This window comes from Sinocyclocheilus anshuiensis, unplaced genomic scaffold, assembly GCF_001515605.1.
Source record: "Sinocyclocheilus anshuiensis isolate Anshui unplaced genomic scaffold, SAMN03320099.WGS_v1.1 scaffold1074, whole genome shotgun sequence".
In the NCBI taxonomy this organism is placed as follows: domain Eukaryota; kingdom Metazoa; phylum Chordata; class Actinopteri; order Cypriniformes; family Cyprinidae; genus Sinocyclocheilus; species Sinocyclocheilus anshuiensis.
Window position 1 is genome coordinate 512,778 of NW_015539894.1, and position 18,949 is coordinate 531,726.

At 38.4% G+C, this 18,949-nt stretch overlaps 1 protein-coding gene across 2 annotated transcripts; it reads right to left on the reverse strand.

Moving 5' to 3' along the window:
* Positions 1-4,504: 4,504 nt before the first annotated feature.
* LOC107685881 (NACHT, LRR and PYD domains-containing protein 12-like) lies at positions 4,505-18,218 on the reverse strand. 2 transcript variants are annotated; one of them, XM_016482614.1, is made up of 6 exons: positions 18,106-18,218; positions 17,465-17,638; positions 12,217-12,390; positions 6,727-6,773; positions 5,093-5,618; positions 4,505-4,581 (listed from the first exon to the last, which is right to left on the reverse strand). In XM_016482614.1, coding segments are annotated over exons 1-6 (1,026 nt in total). In that variant the 5' UTR covers positions 18,210-18,218; the 3' UTR covers positions 4,505-4,580. The 2 variants fall into 2 exon arrangements, with proteins under 2 accessions (XP_016338100.1, XP_016338099.1); XM_016482613.1 differs by lacking the exon at positions 4,505-4,581 and having other exon boundaries at positions 4,786-5,618.
* Between the last annotated feature and the right edge of the window lie 731 nt (positions 18,219-18,949).

Sequence of the window (18,949 nt, forward strand, 5' to 3'; positions counted from 1 at the left end):
AATCCTTTAACGGATTTGAATATTAGAAGCGTATTAGTGTGTTATGTGTAAGCCAGGTTAAAGAGATGGGTCTTTAATCTAGATTTAAACTGCAAGAGTGTGTCTGCCTCCCGAACAATGTTAGGTAGGTTATTCCAGAGTTTGGGCGCTAAATGGTCAAGTCAAGTTTATTTGTACAGCGCTTTTCACCATACAAATCATTGCAAAGCAACTTTACAGCCAATTAAGTTTCTACAATATTTAGTGGTAGTTTATCAGTGGTGACTGTCAGTTAATGTACATATGGCAGAAATGTACGGAAAAATCAATTTAAGACATAATAAAACAGACGATGAACACTATTAACAGCAATTATTATATGATGCAATCAAACTTATAGCGAAATGTGGTAGTTCTGTATGTTGTTTCAGGGTTGGCATCATCTGAGGTCCTCTGAGGGGTTGGCATCATCTCTTCTCAGGTGTTCTGGACCCAGACTGCGGGGACCCAGCACATATCACTGAGAGCTGCTATCAGTTGTTTTTGGTTCACCTACAGCAGATGGAGGGTGTTGGCTCTGGCGTTGTGGCAGCGGCCTGAGAGCTCTCACTGGAGGAGGAGGACGAGCTGGGCCCACAGGCTTCAGTGGTTGGGGGGCCCGCCAATATCTGGGGGCTTGCAGCGAAAGAGTGGGAGAGTTTGGTCCCAGCTTACACCAGTTCCTCCATTTTCTGTGAGAAACTTAGAAGTGGAGATGCTGGAGAGAGGAATAATGTGTCTGGTGAGATGGGCTCTGGCTCTGGTGTTTCCGGTGGCTGAAATATGTTGTCCTGGCATCCCTGGCTGTTTTCCAGAAAGTCGTCCTTGGGTGCTGAGTCTTGGAGCTGTTCTGATACGTCACAGTCTGTCTGTGATGAGCTCTGTGGACAGGGATCAGCCGGGATGGTGTCCATGAGCAGTGCTTGTTGTACCATCAGGTGATATTTTAAGCTCGGAGCTAGGTGTCACACCGTCGAATGCTGCTAAACGGCTAACAGCTTAATCTAGCAAGTCTTCCCATTTCCTTTGGGACTTTGACATTATTTCTGAATCTACACTAGATATTTAGAAGTTTCAGAAAAAATCTGACTCGATAAGGGACACGTAACTTCGAAAAAAAAGCAGTGTTTTGCAGAGATCGGGAAAGACGACCACTTTAGAGCGCCATCTTGTACTGCTCCCCGCTGCGTTCCTTTTACCTCGGAGGTCGGAGCTGGGAATGACGTCACACCCAACTGGACCGTGTTCCAGTAGAAATCAGACAACCAAGCTGGATGTGTCCATTGTTAGCTATTGTAAACTAGCTATATTTTAAAATATGAAGTATATTATATATAAATGATTGTTAAACATAAGAAATATAAATTAAGAAATATATATTTCCATATGTGTGTATATACAGCATGAGTAAATATGTGATCAATATATGTATACACTGCAGTACCATATCTTATCACATGTACATCTATATATTACATTGTGATATATAAGTAAATATATTGTCACATTTTTTTAATATATGAAAGCGGCAATTCCTTATGTATTATTCAATACATTGTAATATATTTACACAATATATTATTCTGTATATTTTTTAACATACCGTTATATAATTGAAAGGGTTCATATGATGCGATTTCATGTTTTCCTTTCTCTTTGGAGTGTTACAAGCTATTGGTGCATAAAGAAGATCTGTAAAGTTACAAAGACTAAAGTCTCAAATCCAAAGAGATATTCTTTATAAAAGTTAAAGGGATAGTTCACCCAAAAATGAAAATTTGATGTTTATCTGCTTACACCCAGGGCATCCAAGATATAAGTGACCGACTGAGCCTGGTTTCTCCCAAGGTTTCTCCATTCTGTCACCGATGGAGTTTTGGTTCCTCTGGCTTGCTTGGTTGGGGACACTTAATATCCAGCGATATCGTTGACTTGATTGCACAGATACCATTTAAACTGAACTGAGCTGGATGATGACATCACTGCATTCAATGATGAACTGCCTTTAACAGAAAATTGAGTGTTTTACCATTATCACTTTGCATTATTGACACACTATTTTCCTAATTAATGCTGTACAGTTGCTTTGACACAATCTGTATTGTTAAAAGCGCTATATAAATAAAGGTGACTTGACTTAATGTGTAAAGACACAAAACGATCAGTCTGTGCAAGAAACTGAACAGTATTTATATAGTTTTTTTTACCTCTGATGCACTGCAATGTCTGAACTGTCCTGAGTGCGTCCTCGACAGCCGGCACGTGACGCGTCTTATTCTTCTTCTTACTTTACGGCGGATTGCAGACTTATAAGTGCATTACCGCCACCTATCTCTCAAGTGGACCATTGACACTATCACTCTATATATGTTTTTTTGACTCTCAAACCGTGATTCCCATTCACTTCCAATATAAGACTGACAGACTGCAACGGTTGGAGTTAAAAATCATCATCTGTGTTCTACTGAAGAAACAAAGTCACCTACATCTTGGATGCCCTGAGGGTAAGCAGATAAACATCACATTTTCATTTTTGGGTGAACTATCCCTTTAAGACTCGTCCACGCCCTCCTAAAACGCCTCATCTGAAGACGTCTACGTCATGTCTACGTCACTGTGTGGGAAGATTTGCATAACGCCGCCCAAATGTCGCTGTAGTATTGTTGCTGCCACCATGTCGTGGAGACCCTGTGTCTCGTTGTGAAAGCTAAACTACTTTGTTTGGTCTTCCAAAAGAGGACACGACTAGAAATCAGTGGTTAAGTTGTATTTACAACACTGTTCCAGAACACTTCAACCCAAATATTCAGATGTGTGCAATGCATTTTACGGAGGAATGTTTCTTGAACCTGGTGAGGGGCGTAACATTTCCGTCACACGCTTGAGGTATTCGACCAATCACAACGCACTAGATAGCTGGCCAATCAGAGCACACCTCGCTTTTCAGACTGATGAGCTTTGTAAAAATCAATGTGTTTCAGAAAGGCGGGGCATAGAGGAGCAACAACAATGTACGGTGTTAGATTGGGTCTCCACGCCAGATAATTATATATATATATATATATATTTAGGATCCAACCAGATCCCGTCAGAAAATATAAGTTTGTCCAGTAACAGAACAGCTGGTCAGCAGCGCTGTTAATACCCAAACCCTGTCAACAGCTAGTCTTGTCTGGTATCCAAAAATACCCAAAACGAGTGTTTAACAGTCTTCTGTCAGTCAAGAAGTTGACCGAGGAAAGCAGAAGCAGGAGACAAAGTGATGATGGTAAAAAGTAACAGTTTATTGAACAATCAATCAAAGTTGCGTATGTCTCAATGTTCAAACTTCGTCTGACCAGCACAAATTCAACATGTACTGTTATACCAAAACTGCTTCACAACAACATCCCATAAACTTTGGGTTTCCATAAACATTCCCCCTTATCTATCGCTTATTCATACAGACAAAACAGTTCATGAAACCCCACAAGCATGAGATTGAACAACAATGAAAATGCATAAGCTAGGGAAAATTAATAAAAAAATATAAAACATAATAAATGAATAAACAATATAAATAGTTAATATAATGATAAATAATTTAAAAAATCAAATAATAAATCATATGAATGACTAATGATTATAAAATGATTATGTGAATAAATGATTATAAATTAATAAAAAAAAACATAAAAACAAAAACACAACACACACAATTTGCCTGTGAGGATCTAAGGATCCTTCAGTGGTATGTGGAAAATAATGCGTTTTTTGAACGTTAAACCACGTAAATACATTGCATTACACCAAATACACCAAATAAAGTTCTTTTTAGCAGCATCATATGACCCCTTTAATATACTGAAAATTCATATATTAACCCTTTCACACATGAGTTTAAAATATTCTAGCTGAGCCCCCAGCGCGAGTTTTTTAGGCGACCGTTATTTTAGAACGTATCGCCTTATTGTTTGTCATGTGACAATAGCTCTGTATGACACATGGATCGCGTTTATTTCCTTTTTCCTTTTTTATTCAAAATATTGACAAACATGCTCACTATATTATGAAATATCTGATATTCCGATTCTGTAATATGTGCAAGTAAATCAATGAAACACTTTTATAATGACCGTGTTATTTGATCTATACCGGGTGATGGGCGCCGCCATGTTAGTTCGCGCTGAATCCGAGCTGTGGGATTTACAACACGCAAATTCATCCTGTCCTCCCGAAAACACGTTAAAGTCTCCGGTAAACTGGGAGAAGAGCAGAGTAAACTTTATAGTTACCTACACAATCTGTATATGATATCAATAAAAACATGATCATTATTGCCATTTCCATAGAAATCAGCACGTATTTTACAAACTATAAATGTATGGTTTTGCTAGTATGTGTGTTTAAATGTCTGAAACCTAAAATAAGCATTATATGGTTGAAAACGGAATATTTGTGATAATATGGCAAGTGCTCAGCGCCAGCCAAAGATTTGAATTCAGCAGTTGATCACGTGACGCACTGAACGTTGAAATCACACCGGTGTGATCGTACGCGTCAAAGGGTTAAGAAATATATTGTCGTTGCATAAGGGGTGATTTACCACGTGCAAAGATTTAGTAACCCAGTATTACATAGTGAAGCTGTTAGATTAAAGTGCCATTTTCAATTAATCTGACACTTAAAAGTTACTTTCATGGTGCAACAATGAAATATTAATATTAAATTAATTTATATTTAATGTAATGTAATTAATTTTGAGTAGAATAAAACATGGACGCCTTGTTGATGCACTGAATGCCACTGTTTTCATTGGAGTGAAACTGCTCAGAAAGTTTTGAATTCAAATTCATCTTTAAATTCAAAGCCTAGTGTTCTATTTTTACTTGGCCACTATTAATATCCCGTTACTTGCGCACTATATGTAGAAATTATTTGATGCGTTTTTTTTGTGTGTGTGTGTGTGTGTTTTTTTAGAAAATATTATGTATATGGCTGCCAAGAGCCAAATAAATAAGAAATTTGAACGTTCTTTATTTGCTCTAAGTTAGGCGTCCACTTGTGTCTCTGCAGTTCCTCACAGGAATGTTGTTAAATCTGACATAGAAACACTGAAGAATCAGGATAAACCTTAAACCCAGCATAGAGGGGTTCAGTGAATGTGGTGTTGAATGTGTGTAAGTGTGTGAGTGTGTGTGTGTCAGAGATGCTGTAGAAGGACAGCGTGCCAGCCGACCAGTCCAGATACACTCCTACTCTATTAGAGGATGAAGAGCGAGGAATATCAGTGCTCTTATTATTGTGCCAGACAGTGTAAATCGTATCACAACAGTAAATATTCCAGGACTTTTCATTGAGTCCAAACCAACAATCAATTCCTCCCTTCCTGTTGATTCCTTTATATGCCACTGCTACATGACCGGAGCCGCTCCATTCAGCCTCCCAGTAACAGCGTCCAGTCAGACTCTCTCTACACAGAATCTGCTCAAAGCGCTCAAATCTCTCTGAATGATCAGGATATGGCTGATGCTCTTTCACACATGTTATTTTTTTGTTCCCTTCAGAAAGGATGAGTTGAGTGTGCACTGTGTTTGGATCCAGTGTGATATCACAGGCATCTGAACACAAAAAGGCATATCAAAACATCTACGTCATTATTAAATAGGGATGCACCGAATGTTCGGCAACTGAAATTATTCGTCCGAAAATAGCAAAAAAAAGCACTTTCGGTGTTCGGCCGAATAAGTGAAAAGACTGCATACATTTTACCGAACAATGATGTTTTTAATTACGCTATCAAATAGCAACCAGCGTAGAGTGAGAGGCGCGCACACTTAAAAATGCAGAAAACATGTCGGCAGTGTGGAAACATTTTTAAGTGTCATTTTAAAGACGCAAAAATGGCCGTTTACAGACTCCATCTGTGATCCAGAAGTCACAAACCACATTCAACAACATATAAAAACGAAATACTCTTTAGAGTAATTTCATGAACAAATGTGGAAAATTAGAAACAGAAAAAAAAATTCAAGCAGTGTCATTTTAAATTCCAGTGCAGTAAAACAGCTGTCAGCAGGGGGTGCTGCAGCACCCCTAGTTCTCGCGGCCATAAGTAGGCTTATGTCTAGGACAAATATTTTGTGGGTTCATCCACTTTTTTGCACTCTTTCGCACTGGCGCCATTGTACTGTGGCTGCCGTCGTGGTAGTGGTTGAGGAGAGACCCCCTCATGATTGTAAAGTGCTTTGGGTGTACAGCAATACACAATAAAGCACTATATAAATGCCTCATTCATTCATTCATACATACATACAGAGTATGTTACATTCTTTCAGCAGTTATGGGCCTAATATAGGCTATTCAAGACGGAGGGCTCAAAGATGGCCAAATAAAAATATTTGTATTTTACTCATTTTAATTAATTTATTTTATGTTATATTGTGCTTTGTTGGTGTAATGTCTGCTGGAATGTTTAAAAAATGTTAAATATTTTTAAATTGTATTTTTTCTTTGAAAAGCAAGACAAAAAGCACATTTTGACTATTTAATTTATGCAATAGTGGAAAAAACTGGCAAAATAAATGAAAAATGTGACCAATCGTGTTCGGTATTCGGCTTTCGGCCAAGTGTTTCGTTATATTCGGCTTCAGCTTTGGCCAAGTATTTTCATTTCGGTGCATCCCTATTTTTAAATATTCATAGGTGTTTGTGTGTGTGAGGACTTACATTTCCGCAGACCTGGTGTGATCCTAAAATGTCCTCCATGGTCCAAACTGAACATAGAAAAAAAATGTTCATGAATTCATTACTAATGCCTTTTCAAATGGTTTTACTATTGTGTAAAACAGAGTTTCCCAAAAGGGGTTTGCGAACCCATGGGGGTTTGTGAGCTGATGAAATGCCTATTTTTTTATTTTATATTTGTAATTTTATCCTTTATTTTTCCAGGAAGGTCCCATTGCGATAAAAATAAATATTTTCTTCAAGGGAGTTCTGGCCAAGAGGACCATACAAAAGTTTCACATAAAGTTTAAAAATAATTCTAATTTATGCATTTAGCAGACACTTTTATCCAAAGCGACTTACAGTGCATTCAGGCTATACATTTTTTTTTTACCAGTATGTGTGTTCCCTGGGAATTGAACCCACAACCTTTTGCGCCACTAATGCAATGCTCTACCACTGAGCCACAGGAACATAAACAAAGGCAGACAGTAAGCAAAATTATATAATATTTAACAATTATATAACAAATTAATTAAAACAGCAATATTTTCAATCATTATACACTGCAATAACTTTTAAAAAGTATTCAAAGAAGGAATTGTTTCTAGAGGAGTAATAGTTTGAAATTCATTCCACAACCGAGGAGCATAGTAAGAGAAAGCTGATTTTCCGTGCTCTGAATATACCCCAGGTACTTCTAATTGATTCCCATTTGATGATCTGGTGATATAGTTCTTTCTACGCAAACATAAAAGACTAGTAATTTGGAAGCATAGCCAGCAATGCCTTTACAGTATACAATTATTATATGAATTTCCTTTTTTGATATAAAGAGGACTAACCTACATTGTTGTACAGCAAACAAGTGAGTATGTGAGCAAGCATTAGTTATAAATCGCAATGCAGCATGTGTAATGTATTGTCATTTTGTCAGTGTCTTTAAGAAACACTCCGGACTCTGTGGTTGATTAGTATAGGCTCCTCCTCCTCATGTGTGTGTGCACTGCAGAAAAAGAAGTAAAGCAGCACTGAACGTTTGAAAGCAGTGTCGGTATCGTGCATTATTTTACATGGTGTCAGAAGTCTGCTAAGTACAGATAATGAAGTATGGCATCCTCGCAGTTCGATCACCCAAAAATCGACTGGGACGCTCCGGATTTGTATCAAGAATTCGAAAGATTTCGAAGTCACGTCACGTTTGTCTCCGAAGGCCCGCTATCGGAGCTAACCGCGAAGCAGCGCGCAGGCTGGCTGTGTACGTGGATCGGCGAACAAGGCCGGGAAATCTACAAGACGTTCAGCTGGGCGGAAGGTGAGAGAAATGATCCTTTCAAAGTTTTGGACAAATTCGCCAGCTACATAAGGCCGAGAAAGAATAAGAGGATAGCCAGACCTTTAACCTTAGTGAGGCAAACATATAGCGACACAAAATTAATGCATGCGGAGATTGATCATATTTGTATTACATATTGTATATTACATATACTTTTACTATCTACGCCAAAGAAAGCAGTCAAGCCTTTTTTACTAAATGAATCTACACAAGTTGCGCTTAATGCCATATCCAATGATGTGTGTTGAGATATTTAATATGAAAATAATTGTAGCCTAATTTGGTTATGTCTTTTATCTTATTTAACCATAATCATGATATTGTAACTGTTGTGTCTTGCTCACTTTTCCGTGAACAGCCGCGCATAAATCATAACTGGAACTAATGAAATTCAATAATAACGGCAATCGTATTTAACAATAAAGGCTCATATTTGAATATGTTCTTTTCTTTATTTATGAAGAATTATAAGCGTGTGTAGAGCAGAGTGATCACAAGATGCTAGGCCAAGTTTTGTATTGTTTATACAAGAGTGCTACTGTAATAGCAGAGTTTGAGACTGTGGATATCTCACAAGAAAATGAGCTGAGTGGTGAAACGGCTGAAGGACTAGGTTTAGTCATTCGGCTGGATGCATTAAAGCCAACTAACCTGAAAAACAAAGAAAAATGCTCCAGTGGTGCAATGGAAAGACAGAATGTGCCAGCTGGGCTAGATGATTATCCAGAGTTGGCGCATACTACGGGAAATTTGCCGGGCAAATACACGATCAAAATTGACCCAAACGCAAAAGGCATAGTTCATCAAGTCCGATGTCAACCAGCGGCACTCAGAAAGAAAATAATAGAGAAACTGCAAGAGATGGTCAAAATGGGATACATCACCAAAGTCGACCAACCGACTGATGTTAGTTTCATTTCGTTTTAGTTTTTCAAATATTTTGACGTTTATTTTATTTTAGTTTACGAAATAGTTTTTTCATCAATCGTTTTCGTCTTTGTTTTAGTTTTCGTTTACGAAATTAACCTTGAGCCAGACACCGTTTTGAACAAAGAAAGCAAGGTAATGCTGAGAGTTTTTACCACTTTGTGAAGGACTTGAGACTTATACTAATGGATTGCGAGTATGCCGGTCAAGATGACATTTTGATCGATGCAATAATCGCGGGTGTCAGAGAGAAGCGCGTCCAAGAAAGACTGTTAGACAAAGGTGAAGACCTAAGAAGGAGCATGATGCGATCCTCCATAAAGTAATTCAGAGAGCCACAAGTTACAATCTGAGCCTCAACTTCGACAAATGCCACATCAAGCAATCTTCTGTGCCATATGTAGAACACCTAATAACAGCTGAGGGTCTAAAGGCAGACCCAGCTAAAATCGAAGCTGTTAAGTCCATGCCAGCACCAGCAAACAAGGATGGTGTCCGTCGTTTCCTAGGCTTTGTTACCTACTTGTCAAAGTTCTTGCCAAATCTCAGTGAGGTGGCTGCACCTCTGCGACAGCTTCTAAAGACTGATGTCGAGTATGCATGGCAGCCGGCACTGCAACAAGCCTTCGACAAATTAAAAGACTTAGGCACACAGTCCCCAGTGCTAAAATTGTTTGATCCGTCTAAGCCTGTCGAAATTTTCTGTGATGCCAGCAGCAGCGGCTTGGGTGCTGTCCTGCTGCAGGAAGATCATCCAGTTGCCTTTTCCATCTCGATCGCTGACGGACACAGCAACACGCTACGCGCAAATTGAGAAGGATATGCTCTCAATAGTTCACGCCTGTACAAAGTTTCACAATTTCATTTTTGGAAACCATGTCACGGTGTACAATGACCACAAGCCTTTGGAAGAAGCCACTCCTCTCTACCCCCATGCGCATACAAAGAATGCGTCTTCGACTCCAGTGGTATGACCTGACAGTCAGATACAGGCGAGGGAAAGACATGGAGCTGCCTGACACATTGTCTAGAGCACAACTACCCGAGAAAAAGTCAGAAATTTAAGGCCTGGAGTGTATCTCTATGCTCAGTTTTGTCTCTGTTTGTGAGCAGAAATACTCAGAGCTCCAAGAGCGCACAAAAAATGAGCTCAGCACCCTCCAACAAATGATACAGCAAGGGTGGCCAAACCATAGGCGCGATGTACCCACAGTTGTCCAACCATATTGGGACTCTCGAAGACAGCTTGCCATAGCTGATGGCATCATCTATAAAGGCCTCCGTATAATAGTACCTCCTTCCATGCAAAATGATATGCTGAAGCTTGTACACCAGTCTCACTTGGGAATAATGACGAGCAAACAGAGCACTCGTGAGGTCTTATACTGGCCAGGCATGAGTGCCGAAATAGAGGAAATGATAAAGAACTGCAGCAAATGTGCTGATTTCCAGAATCGGTTACCCAGATAACCGCTCAAGCCCACAGAAACTCCAGAACTTCCATTAGAAGAGGTGGCTTCAGATCTTTTTTAGTTTGAAGGTAATCATTATGTTCTGCTGGTGGATTACTATTCAAAATTCATTGAGGTGGATAAGTTGAAAGGTCTGTATTGCAGTGCTGTCGTGGAAGCCCTCAAGGCTCAATTCAGCAGACACAGAATCCCTACCATCTTCGAACGGACAACGATCCACAATATTCCGCAGAGGAATTTAAGAACTTCTGCCGAAGCTATGGAGTCACACACAAAACGTCGTCACCGCACACGCCACACTCCAACTGCGAAGTGGAACGAGCAGTTCAGACTGTTAAGAAACTCTGGTGCAAGGCAACAGACAAACATCTTGCTCTACTCGACTACAGGACAACGCCGATAGAGTCAGTAGGCCTGTCACCAGCGCAGCTGCTAATGGGCAGACGGCCCCGTAACAACCTGCCTGCTGGTCGGCAGCTGCTCACACCAAGTGCTTATGACCCTCTTAAAGTGAAACGTCGACTGGACGAAAGTAAGAGCATCCAAAAGATCTACCATGACCGCAAGAGGGCAAGTGGTCCTCGACCTGCTCTGAATCCAGGAGATGAAGTAAGGATGCAACCATATCCTGGAAATCATAAGTGGTCTCCTGATGTCGTTGTGGGACAGCATTGTGCTCCAAGATCTTATGTTGTAGACTGCGGAAGTAAGGAGTACCGTCGCATTCACATTCAGCATCTTCGCAAAAGCCAATGAGGCCCGTCACAGGCCTGACAATGAACACTGGACTGAAATATCAGAGACATTGAGTGATGAAGAGCATGGACCTGTTGACCACACTAGTTTGCCCCAATCACCGCCTAAAGAGCTTTCATCTGGCAAACAAACACTGCCAGCTGGACAGTATGTCACCAGGCGAGGCAGAATTGTGAAGCCTCCAAACAGGCTCTGCTTATAGTTAGGGAAAGGTGTGGTAAAGACACCTTGTGGAAGTGACGTGCTGGTAACCTCTCCTTCCAAGATAGATGTGATGATGCTTGACTGTTCATTGTTATTGTTACATGCACCATTAACTGCAACTTTTACACAATGTGTGCTAAATCTTTTGTTTATGTTTTACTTGGATGTTTTGCATGTTATCTGCAGTTAAAAAAAAAAAAAAAGAAGACGACAAAAAATAGCAGTCAGATGTTTAACATTCATAATAGCTGTGTATATATTTGTAGTAGTTATGTTGGAATGTTTTCTGCTGAGGAGGGACGATGTATTGTCATTTTGTCAGTGTCTTTAAGAAACACTCCGGACTCTGTGGTTGATTAGTATAGGCTCCTCCTCCTCATGTGTGTGTGCACTGCAGAAAAAGAAGTAAAGCAGCACTGAACGTTTGAAAGCAGTGTCGGTATCGTGCATTATTTTACAGCGTGATAAACACTATCCAGCCTTTTTAGTAAGTATAAAGAAACATGCATGTAAATAATATCACCATAATCTAAGATGGGTAAGAAACAGTGAATCCCAAAAAAATGACTTAAGCTGGGTTTTCACAGACAAGGTCATGTATACTGTCACCCAGAAAATTAATCCAAAAAATTAATCCATATAAACAGAGTGGTCGGGTGAAAAACCTACTACAAGTAACCTTTAACAGACATGTTTTCCTGCACTGATTGTGGTGTTGAGTGCTTACACATTCGAGCAGTTCAGAAAATACAAAACTATAATATATCTATATTTTAATAATATAACCGCTCAACTTACTTGAGTATCTGCAGTTTATAGGTTGGATCCTGCAGTTTGTGGTTGAGCAGCTGGCCTCCTGAATCTCCCGGGTGATTGTAGCTCAGATCCAGCTCTCTCAGGTGTGAGGGGTTTGAAATCAGAGCTGAAGACACATAACCACAGCCTTCATCTGTCACCATACATCCAGACAACCTACAGAGAGAAAGAAGGTCTGAAATGTCATTCATGTTTACCCTTTTATGATTGAATTACATACTTTTCAATTGTAGGCAAATTCATTCCTTTAATGTACCTGTAACTAAAGTAAAGTACTTCCTCATTTGTAAGTCACTTTGGATAAACATCTGCTTAATGAATAGATATAAACATAAATGTAAACTTTTTTTTTTTACAGACAGTATACACAGGAAGTTTATATGTTTAATCTGAATGCAGTTGCAGTAATCACAGTAATAGTCAGTATTATTCACAGTAATAACACAGCGAGGTAAATGTTATAGAGAGCAGTTGATGCATTGTAATGTTTAGTGCAAATAGCTTGTCAGAGTGCTGAAGAACCAGTATTTAGACCAGTGTTTACTGTAAAATACTGTTTGTGAATATCTGCTCAAATGTACATAAACATTCTGAAAATATTCTAAACAATAGTAATTTAGTTTCTAATACAGTACCTGTCAAAAGTTTGGAAACATTACAATTTTTAATAAAGTCTCTTATGCTCACCAAGGCTGCATTTATGTGCTCAAAAATACAGTAAAACTATTAATATTGTGAAACAGTATTATAAATACCTCTTTTTTTATTGCAGTATATCATAAAATGTAATTGACTGCTGTGATCAAAGCTGAATTTTCAGCATCATTACTCCAGTCTTCACTGTCACATGATCCTTCAGAAATCATTCCACTAAATTACTGCATGAGTTGTTACCTGTAGCAGAAGAACCGCTTCTCAATATTATTAACTCATCATTGTCTTTAGGTCACATCAATAGTGTTCATCGTCTGTTTGACTACATCATTAACTGAATTTTACCGTACATTTCTGCCATATGTACATTAAATTGACAGTCACCACTGACAAGCTACTACTAAATATATTGTAGAAACTTAATGTTCTGTAAAGCTGCTTTGCAATGATTTGTGTCATGAAAAGCGCTATACAAATAAACTTGAATTGAATTCTAATATGCTGATTTGCTGCTCAAGAAACATTTCAGATTATTATCAATGTTGAAAACGGTTGTGCGGCTTCATGTTTATGCAGAACCATGATACACTACCATTCAAATGTTTGGGGGGGTGTGTGCTTTAAATGGAAATGAATGCTTTTATTCAAAAAGCACAATATCAAATCAAAAACAAATATTCTGTTTATGTAATTTGTATGAAACCAGCATGAGGTACAGTTTTTCCCGTCTGAGTTAATTATCTAAAGTGGTAACACCCACGTTCAGGGCAGCCTATTCATATGGTAATCATCTACGTGAGACACGCAGACATGCAAATGCTCTATCACCTCTATAAACAAAGCAGCAGGATTCATCTACTTTTTATCGTTTTTAGAAGACTCAAAATAAAGAATAAGCCAGAATTTACCTCAGACTTTGTTACATTTCATCTAATTATTCCACAAAACAAGAATGTGAATTTTATGTCCTATAATATATGATATGTAATACAATATAAAAGTTTACACTCCAGCATGATAAATGTAACAATCAAAGAATGTGCAAGACTTAAAGAACCTCAGACACTTTGATCTTCTGAGATACAGACAATACACACACACACACACACACACACACACACACACACACACACACACACACACACACAGTGTATTAACATACAGACATTCGTTTTGACATCTCACTGAGAGAAGATGTGAGAAAAGTCCCTTCTCACCCATCCTTTAAAAAACTTTTTAAGTGAACAGTAATGCCAGCCAGAGCGAAAACCACGTTAGCCTAACCCGAACGTCACATCACAGAAACAGCAAACTAAGTGGGAAGCAGCACACTCAAATAGCAAGCAGTTAACAATACAGCACAACTGACAGAGCGAGAGAAGATGCGGGGGAAATTCCTTTACATTTGTTCCTTTTCAGTCACTTTCTTCCCTTCAGTCAGCTCACTCAGAAAGGTCGATAGCATAATATAAATGTTTAACATGAATGCAAGTGATATTCACAATCATGTCTTGATATCATTTGAATTGTCTCAGGGCGACTGGTACAATGGTCTTAATATTATGAGAAGTAGACTAAAAGGTAATACAGTTCCTAAGAGTTAGAGATATTTTACTCACTGTAGAGGGTGTCATTTCCCAGTGACTTTCATGCAAATCACCCTCTGTCCCCAAAAGGTGCAAACTCTCCACGTCAAGAACTTGATCAATGCAAATTCCAATTCCTAGTTCCTGTCTCCATTTGGAGGATTTTTGTCTTGGTCTGAGTACTTAAGGCTGACTGCACACTAGATGATTTTCAAATCTTAAACCATTTTAAAACCATGGGAGACCACAGACAAGACCGTTTCAACCGATTTTTACAAAAAGGTTTTAAAGTTAAGCAAAAGCCAGAGAAAAAAAAAGATGTTTTAAGAGATTTTTTAAAATTAGATAACGTAGGGTACGATCTGATGGATAACGGTAGAGAGTTCCAGAGCATAGGACCAAGAACTGAAAAAGCCCTGTCGCCTTTAGTTTTTAAACGAGATTTTGGAACAATCAATAACAACTGGGAGGAGGATCTAAGCATTTTCGCAGGAGAGTAGAAATGGAGAAGATCTGAAAGCTAGATAGGGGCAAGACAATGGAGTGCTTTGAATACAAAAACTAAAACCTTAAAATCAACACTGAATTTAACAGGAAACCAATGAAGTGACGCTAATACAGGGGTAATATGCGCAGTCTTTTTTTTTTGTCCCTTTCAAAAAATGAGCAGCGGCATTCTGTACCAATTTTTATCTCATGTTTGAATCTTTGTTTTGTTAATAAATCTTCTATTATTGAAGCTCTCCATGTCTCTGGTCTGTAGCAAGTTGTGACAGCGTTAAAGTAATCAAGCCTGGTTGAAATAAATCCATGAATCATAACTAAGAAAGGTTTTAAACTTGCGAAGCCCCTTAAGCTGCAAAAAACTGGCTCTGACTACAGAATTGATTTGTTTGTCAAATTTTTGTTCAGAATCAAGAATAACTCCCAGGTTTTTAACTTTTTGATGAATGTTTTCCTGAAAGAGGACACTGAAATCAAATTTAAATGGTGTGGTGGGCCGAACAAAATAACTTTTTCTGATTTAACTAAAGGAAATCATTTTCCATCCAATTCTTGATGTCCTCTAAACAAGCCAGCAAAGAGGACACTGAATCAGAACCTGATTTTAGGGGAAAATAAAGCTGAGTATCATCTGCATAAATGTGGTATGAAACCTCTGGCTAATGATCAGACTGGCGAGTTTGTCACGGTGAGATCTGCGTAAAATGGCCAACGTGAGACACTGAGCGTCACAGATTCCTAATGAGTAAATATAAAGGGTTAACTAGAGTAATTAAGTGTCGTAATAATAATAATAATAATAATAATAATAATAGGACATAAATGGACAAACAACCAATTTGTATGACAACCTAAATTTGAGGTCATAATAAAATGGAGTCAGATTAAAATTGAAATGAAATTAAATTACTTTGCACACTGAAAAGAGCGAACATACAGGAAACCTTCAGCCACCATTGGATACCTTCGTTGGGCCAATTGGGTTGACCTTACAAATGTTTAGATCACAGTTTACTGTGAAATACTGTGTTCGTGAATATCTGCTCAGAAGTAGATGTTTATAATGGGCCAACCAATAATAATGTAGTTTCTAAGATATAAATGTTGTTTATGTACTGTGTGAAAACACATGCAAAAGCATAAGTGCATGTATGACCGTACAAAATCATAATTTTTTTTCGTTCTGAATGGGCAATATTAGTATTATTGATCACTAATACAGTTACTCCTGAAATCAGCATGCTCACATTTGTTTGCTTTTTTTATGGAACGACCAGATACCAGAAAACTGGACCACAAATAAGACAAACTCTCCCATGAGTCTCTTCAAACTCTTTTGCTCTGAGAGTGCTTTACCAACTCAGTGCCACAACACATGCCCTGACTGACAGGACAATTGCAAAGGGTCACAAAGACAAATGGGCAGATGTCAGCATCAGCAAGCTGTACTTCTACATCGGACTGATATTCTACATAAACATGGTTAAGTATGAGCTCCATCACTGAATACTGATGGCGGGGCAGTTTTTTCTTCAGTGGATGGAAAAAGAAGCAGCAAATGCCTAATGGGTAGAAGAGTCGAACTTGTAACCCGAAGGTTGCAAGTTCGAGTCTCAGTACCGGCAGGGATTGCATTTGTTAGTAGACTTTCCTCTCATAATCTAATGGCTGGATTCTACAAACGTTTTAAATTTTTATCAGACATTCAAATACTTTGATATAAATGCATAATTATGAATGACAGTGGAATATGATAAAGTACGGTGGCATTTGCTTTTCTATTAGACAGTATAGTACAGAACAGAGAGATTGGGCACTCTTGTGCATCTGCACTCAGATACTGGGTTTCTCAATGCTGTCAAAACAGTACTGTTGATGCTTACTGGCCGAACAGATCAAACGTATTGGCCAATGTTTAATGCCAAAAAAAAAAAAAAAAAAAAAGCCAAATATCAACTGATGTAGCATCTTGATGATTTGTTAAAGGCAAATTTTGGTGAGTTATACCAAGACTTAGGAACAGAAACCTTGTATTGAGATCCACCAATCAGAACAATCATTACATCAATGCCTATGATCCATGATTCAAGACTTGTTCCTTTTTATAGAACATACCAGCAACAATTCAAATCTGTCATCCAATATCATGCCAATTTATGATTTAATGTATGCAATAATTTAATGTATTTTTCATATTTTACTTTATTCATATCATCCCAGACTAGGCATTGGTCAGATTAGACCCCTCGTGGCCTGCAGGTTCTATTTTTGATTTATGGATTTCCAGAAAATTATCTCCAAAGGAAATCACAATTCAAATGATGTGTTTATAAATCTAGGAGCAATGGTGAGGTTAAGCAGTTGTGATCACAAATAACTTAATGTAATGTGCTAAATGCTTAAAAAAAAAAAAGAAAGAAAAAGTAGTCTAAACCTCCAAAGTATCAGCACTCAAACAATTTTAGACAAACATTACTACAACAAACCTCAGTATCTCCAGCTGACAGTTTGGACTCTTCAGTCCATCAGAGAGCAGCTTCACTCCTGAATCCTGCAGATCATTGTTACTCAGATCCAGCTCTCTCAGGACAGAGTTTGAGGATTGTAGAGCTGAAGACAAACTCTCACAAGACTGACCAGTAAAATTACAGCCAGCAAGTCTATAGGACAAAATATAAATGAAAGTAGTAATTACTTTCACGCATACAGCAAAGGGGTAATTCAAAATAGAGTTTTTAATAGATAATTCCCAAGGAAACACTAGAGAACACAGAAGACAACTACCACCAAACAACATAAACGCAAGACAAGGGAACAGAGGAAAACACAGGACTTATAAACACAGGAAACATAATCAGTGAGAACAGAAACAGGTGTGGAGCAATGGAACAGAATGGAACAGATTAATGGAACAGATTAACTGGGAACACAGGTGAATGGGAACACAGAAAATGAACCATAACAGAACAGATACAGAACTCAGCGTGACAATAGTCTTAGCCAAGCACTAAACTGGCACAAATACCATAGTATTGTGAGTATTATTTAATAAAGTAACAATGTCAATGTGCCTTAACTGCAGTGAAATTTAGGTTTTTATGTGAATGTTTAAGGAGTTACCACTTACAGAGCTTTTGTGCAGTTGATCACAGCTGGTACCAGTCTTCTTCTCCCCTCATCTGATGTGTTGTATTTCTTGAGGTCCAGCTCATCCAGCGGCTCCTCTGACATCTGAAGAATGTAGGCGATTGTTGGGTGGAGAGTCCATGTCCATCTTTGATCTTCTCTTTAATGAACTGTGTGGTTCTCCTGATGCTCTCTGAGCTGTTCTCACTGGGTGTGAGTAGATCCTGTAAGAGTCTCTGATTGGACTCCAGTGAGATGCCCAGCAGGAACCGCAAGAACAGATCCAGCTGTCCATTTTTGTTATTTGTAGCACATTTAGTGTTATTTCATTGAATTTCTTAAATTATTATTAATCTGAGATGCACTACAGTAAATTAGGAAGTAAATGCTTATGCTAACGGTGGGTAAGAGGTCTCTGCATCATTGAATTCATCACTGTTTCTCTACACAGACACACAGCTTGTTATTTTGGGTATATCCTGTGTGACGACCCTGAGTCTCCTGATCCTATTGGAGCAGCGAGTGGAAGATTTTGATTGGTTGCCAACCTGTTAATTGATCATTAGTTTGAGTATTTAAGAGTGTTCTGAGTTATGAGTTATTTGGGGTAGGCACTTCTAGTGGGATAGTTCTCTCAGGAGTGTCTCTTTCTGACTCTTTTCTTGTTTGTTTCTTTTGGCATTTCTTATATCATGTAGTTAAAGTTTTGTTGTTGTTATTATAATTATTTTCTTATTTTCTTTAACATCCCTAGACTTTTGTTTATTATTTCTACTAAATGTTGTTGTAATAGTTTCATTCAATAAAGTAAGTTGTTTTTGATTAGACTTCGTTGACTGATCCTT

Bases quoted from the DNA above. Each gene is read 5' to 3' on its own strand.
- LOC107685881 (XM_016482614.1), bottom strand. From the start codon at position 18,209: ATGTCAGAGGAGCCGCTGGATGAGCTGGACCTCAAGAAATACAACACA. The intron at 17,639-18,105 runs GTAAGTGGTAAC...TTTGTCCTATAG, and splicing joins ATCAACTGCACAAAAGCTCT to ACTTGCTGGCTGTAATTTTA. The intron at 6,774-12,216 runs GTAAGTTGAGCG...TTCTATGTTCAG, and splicing joins TATAAACTGCAGATACTCAA to TTTGGACCATGGAGGACATT.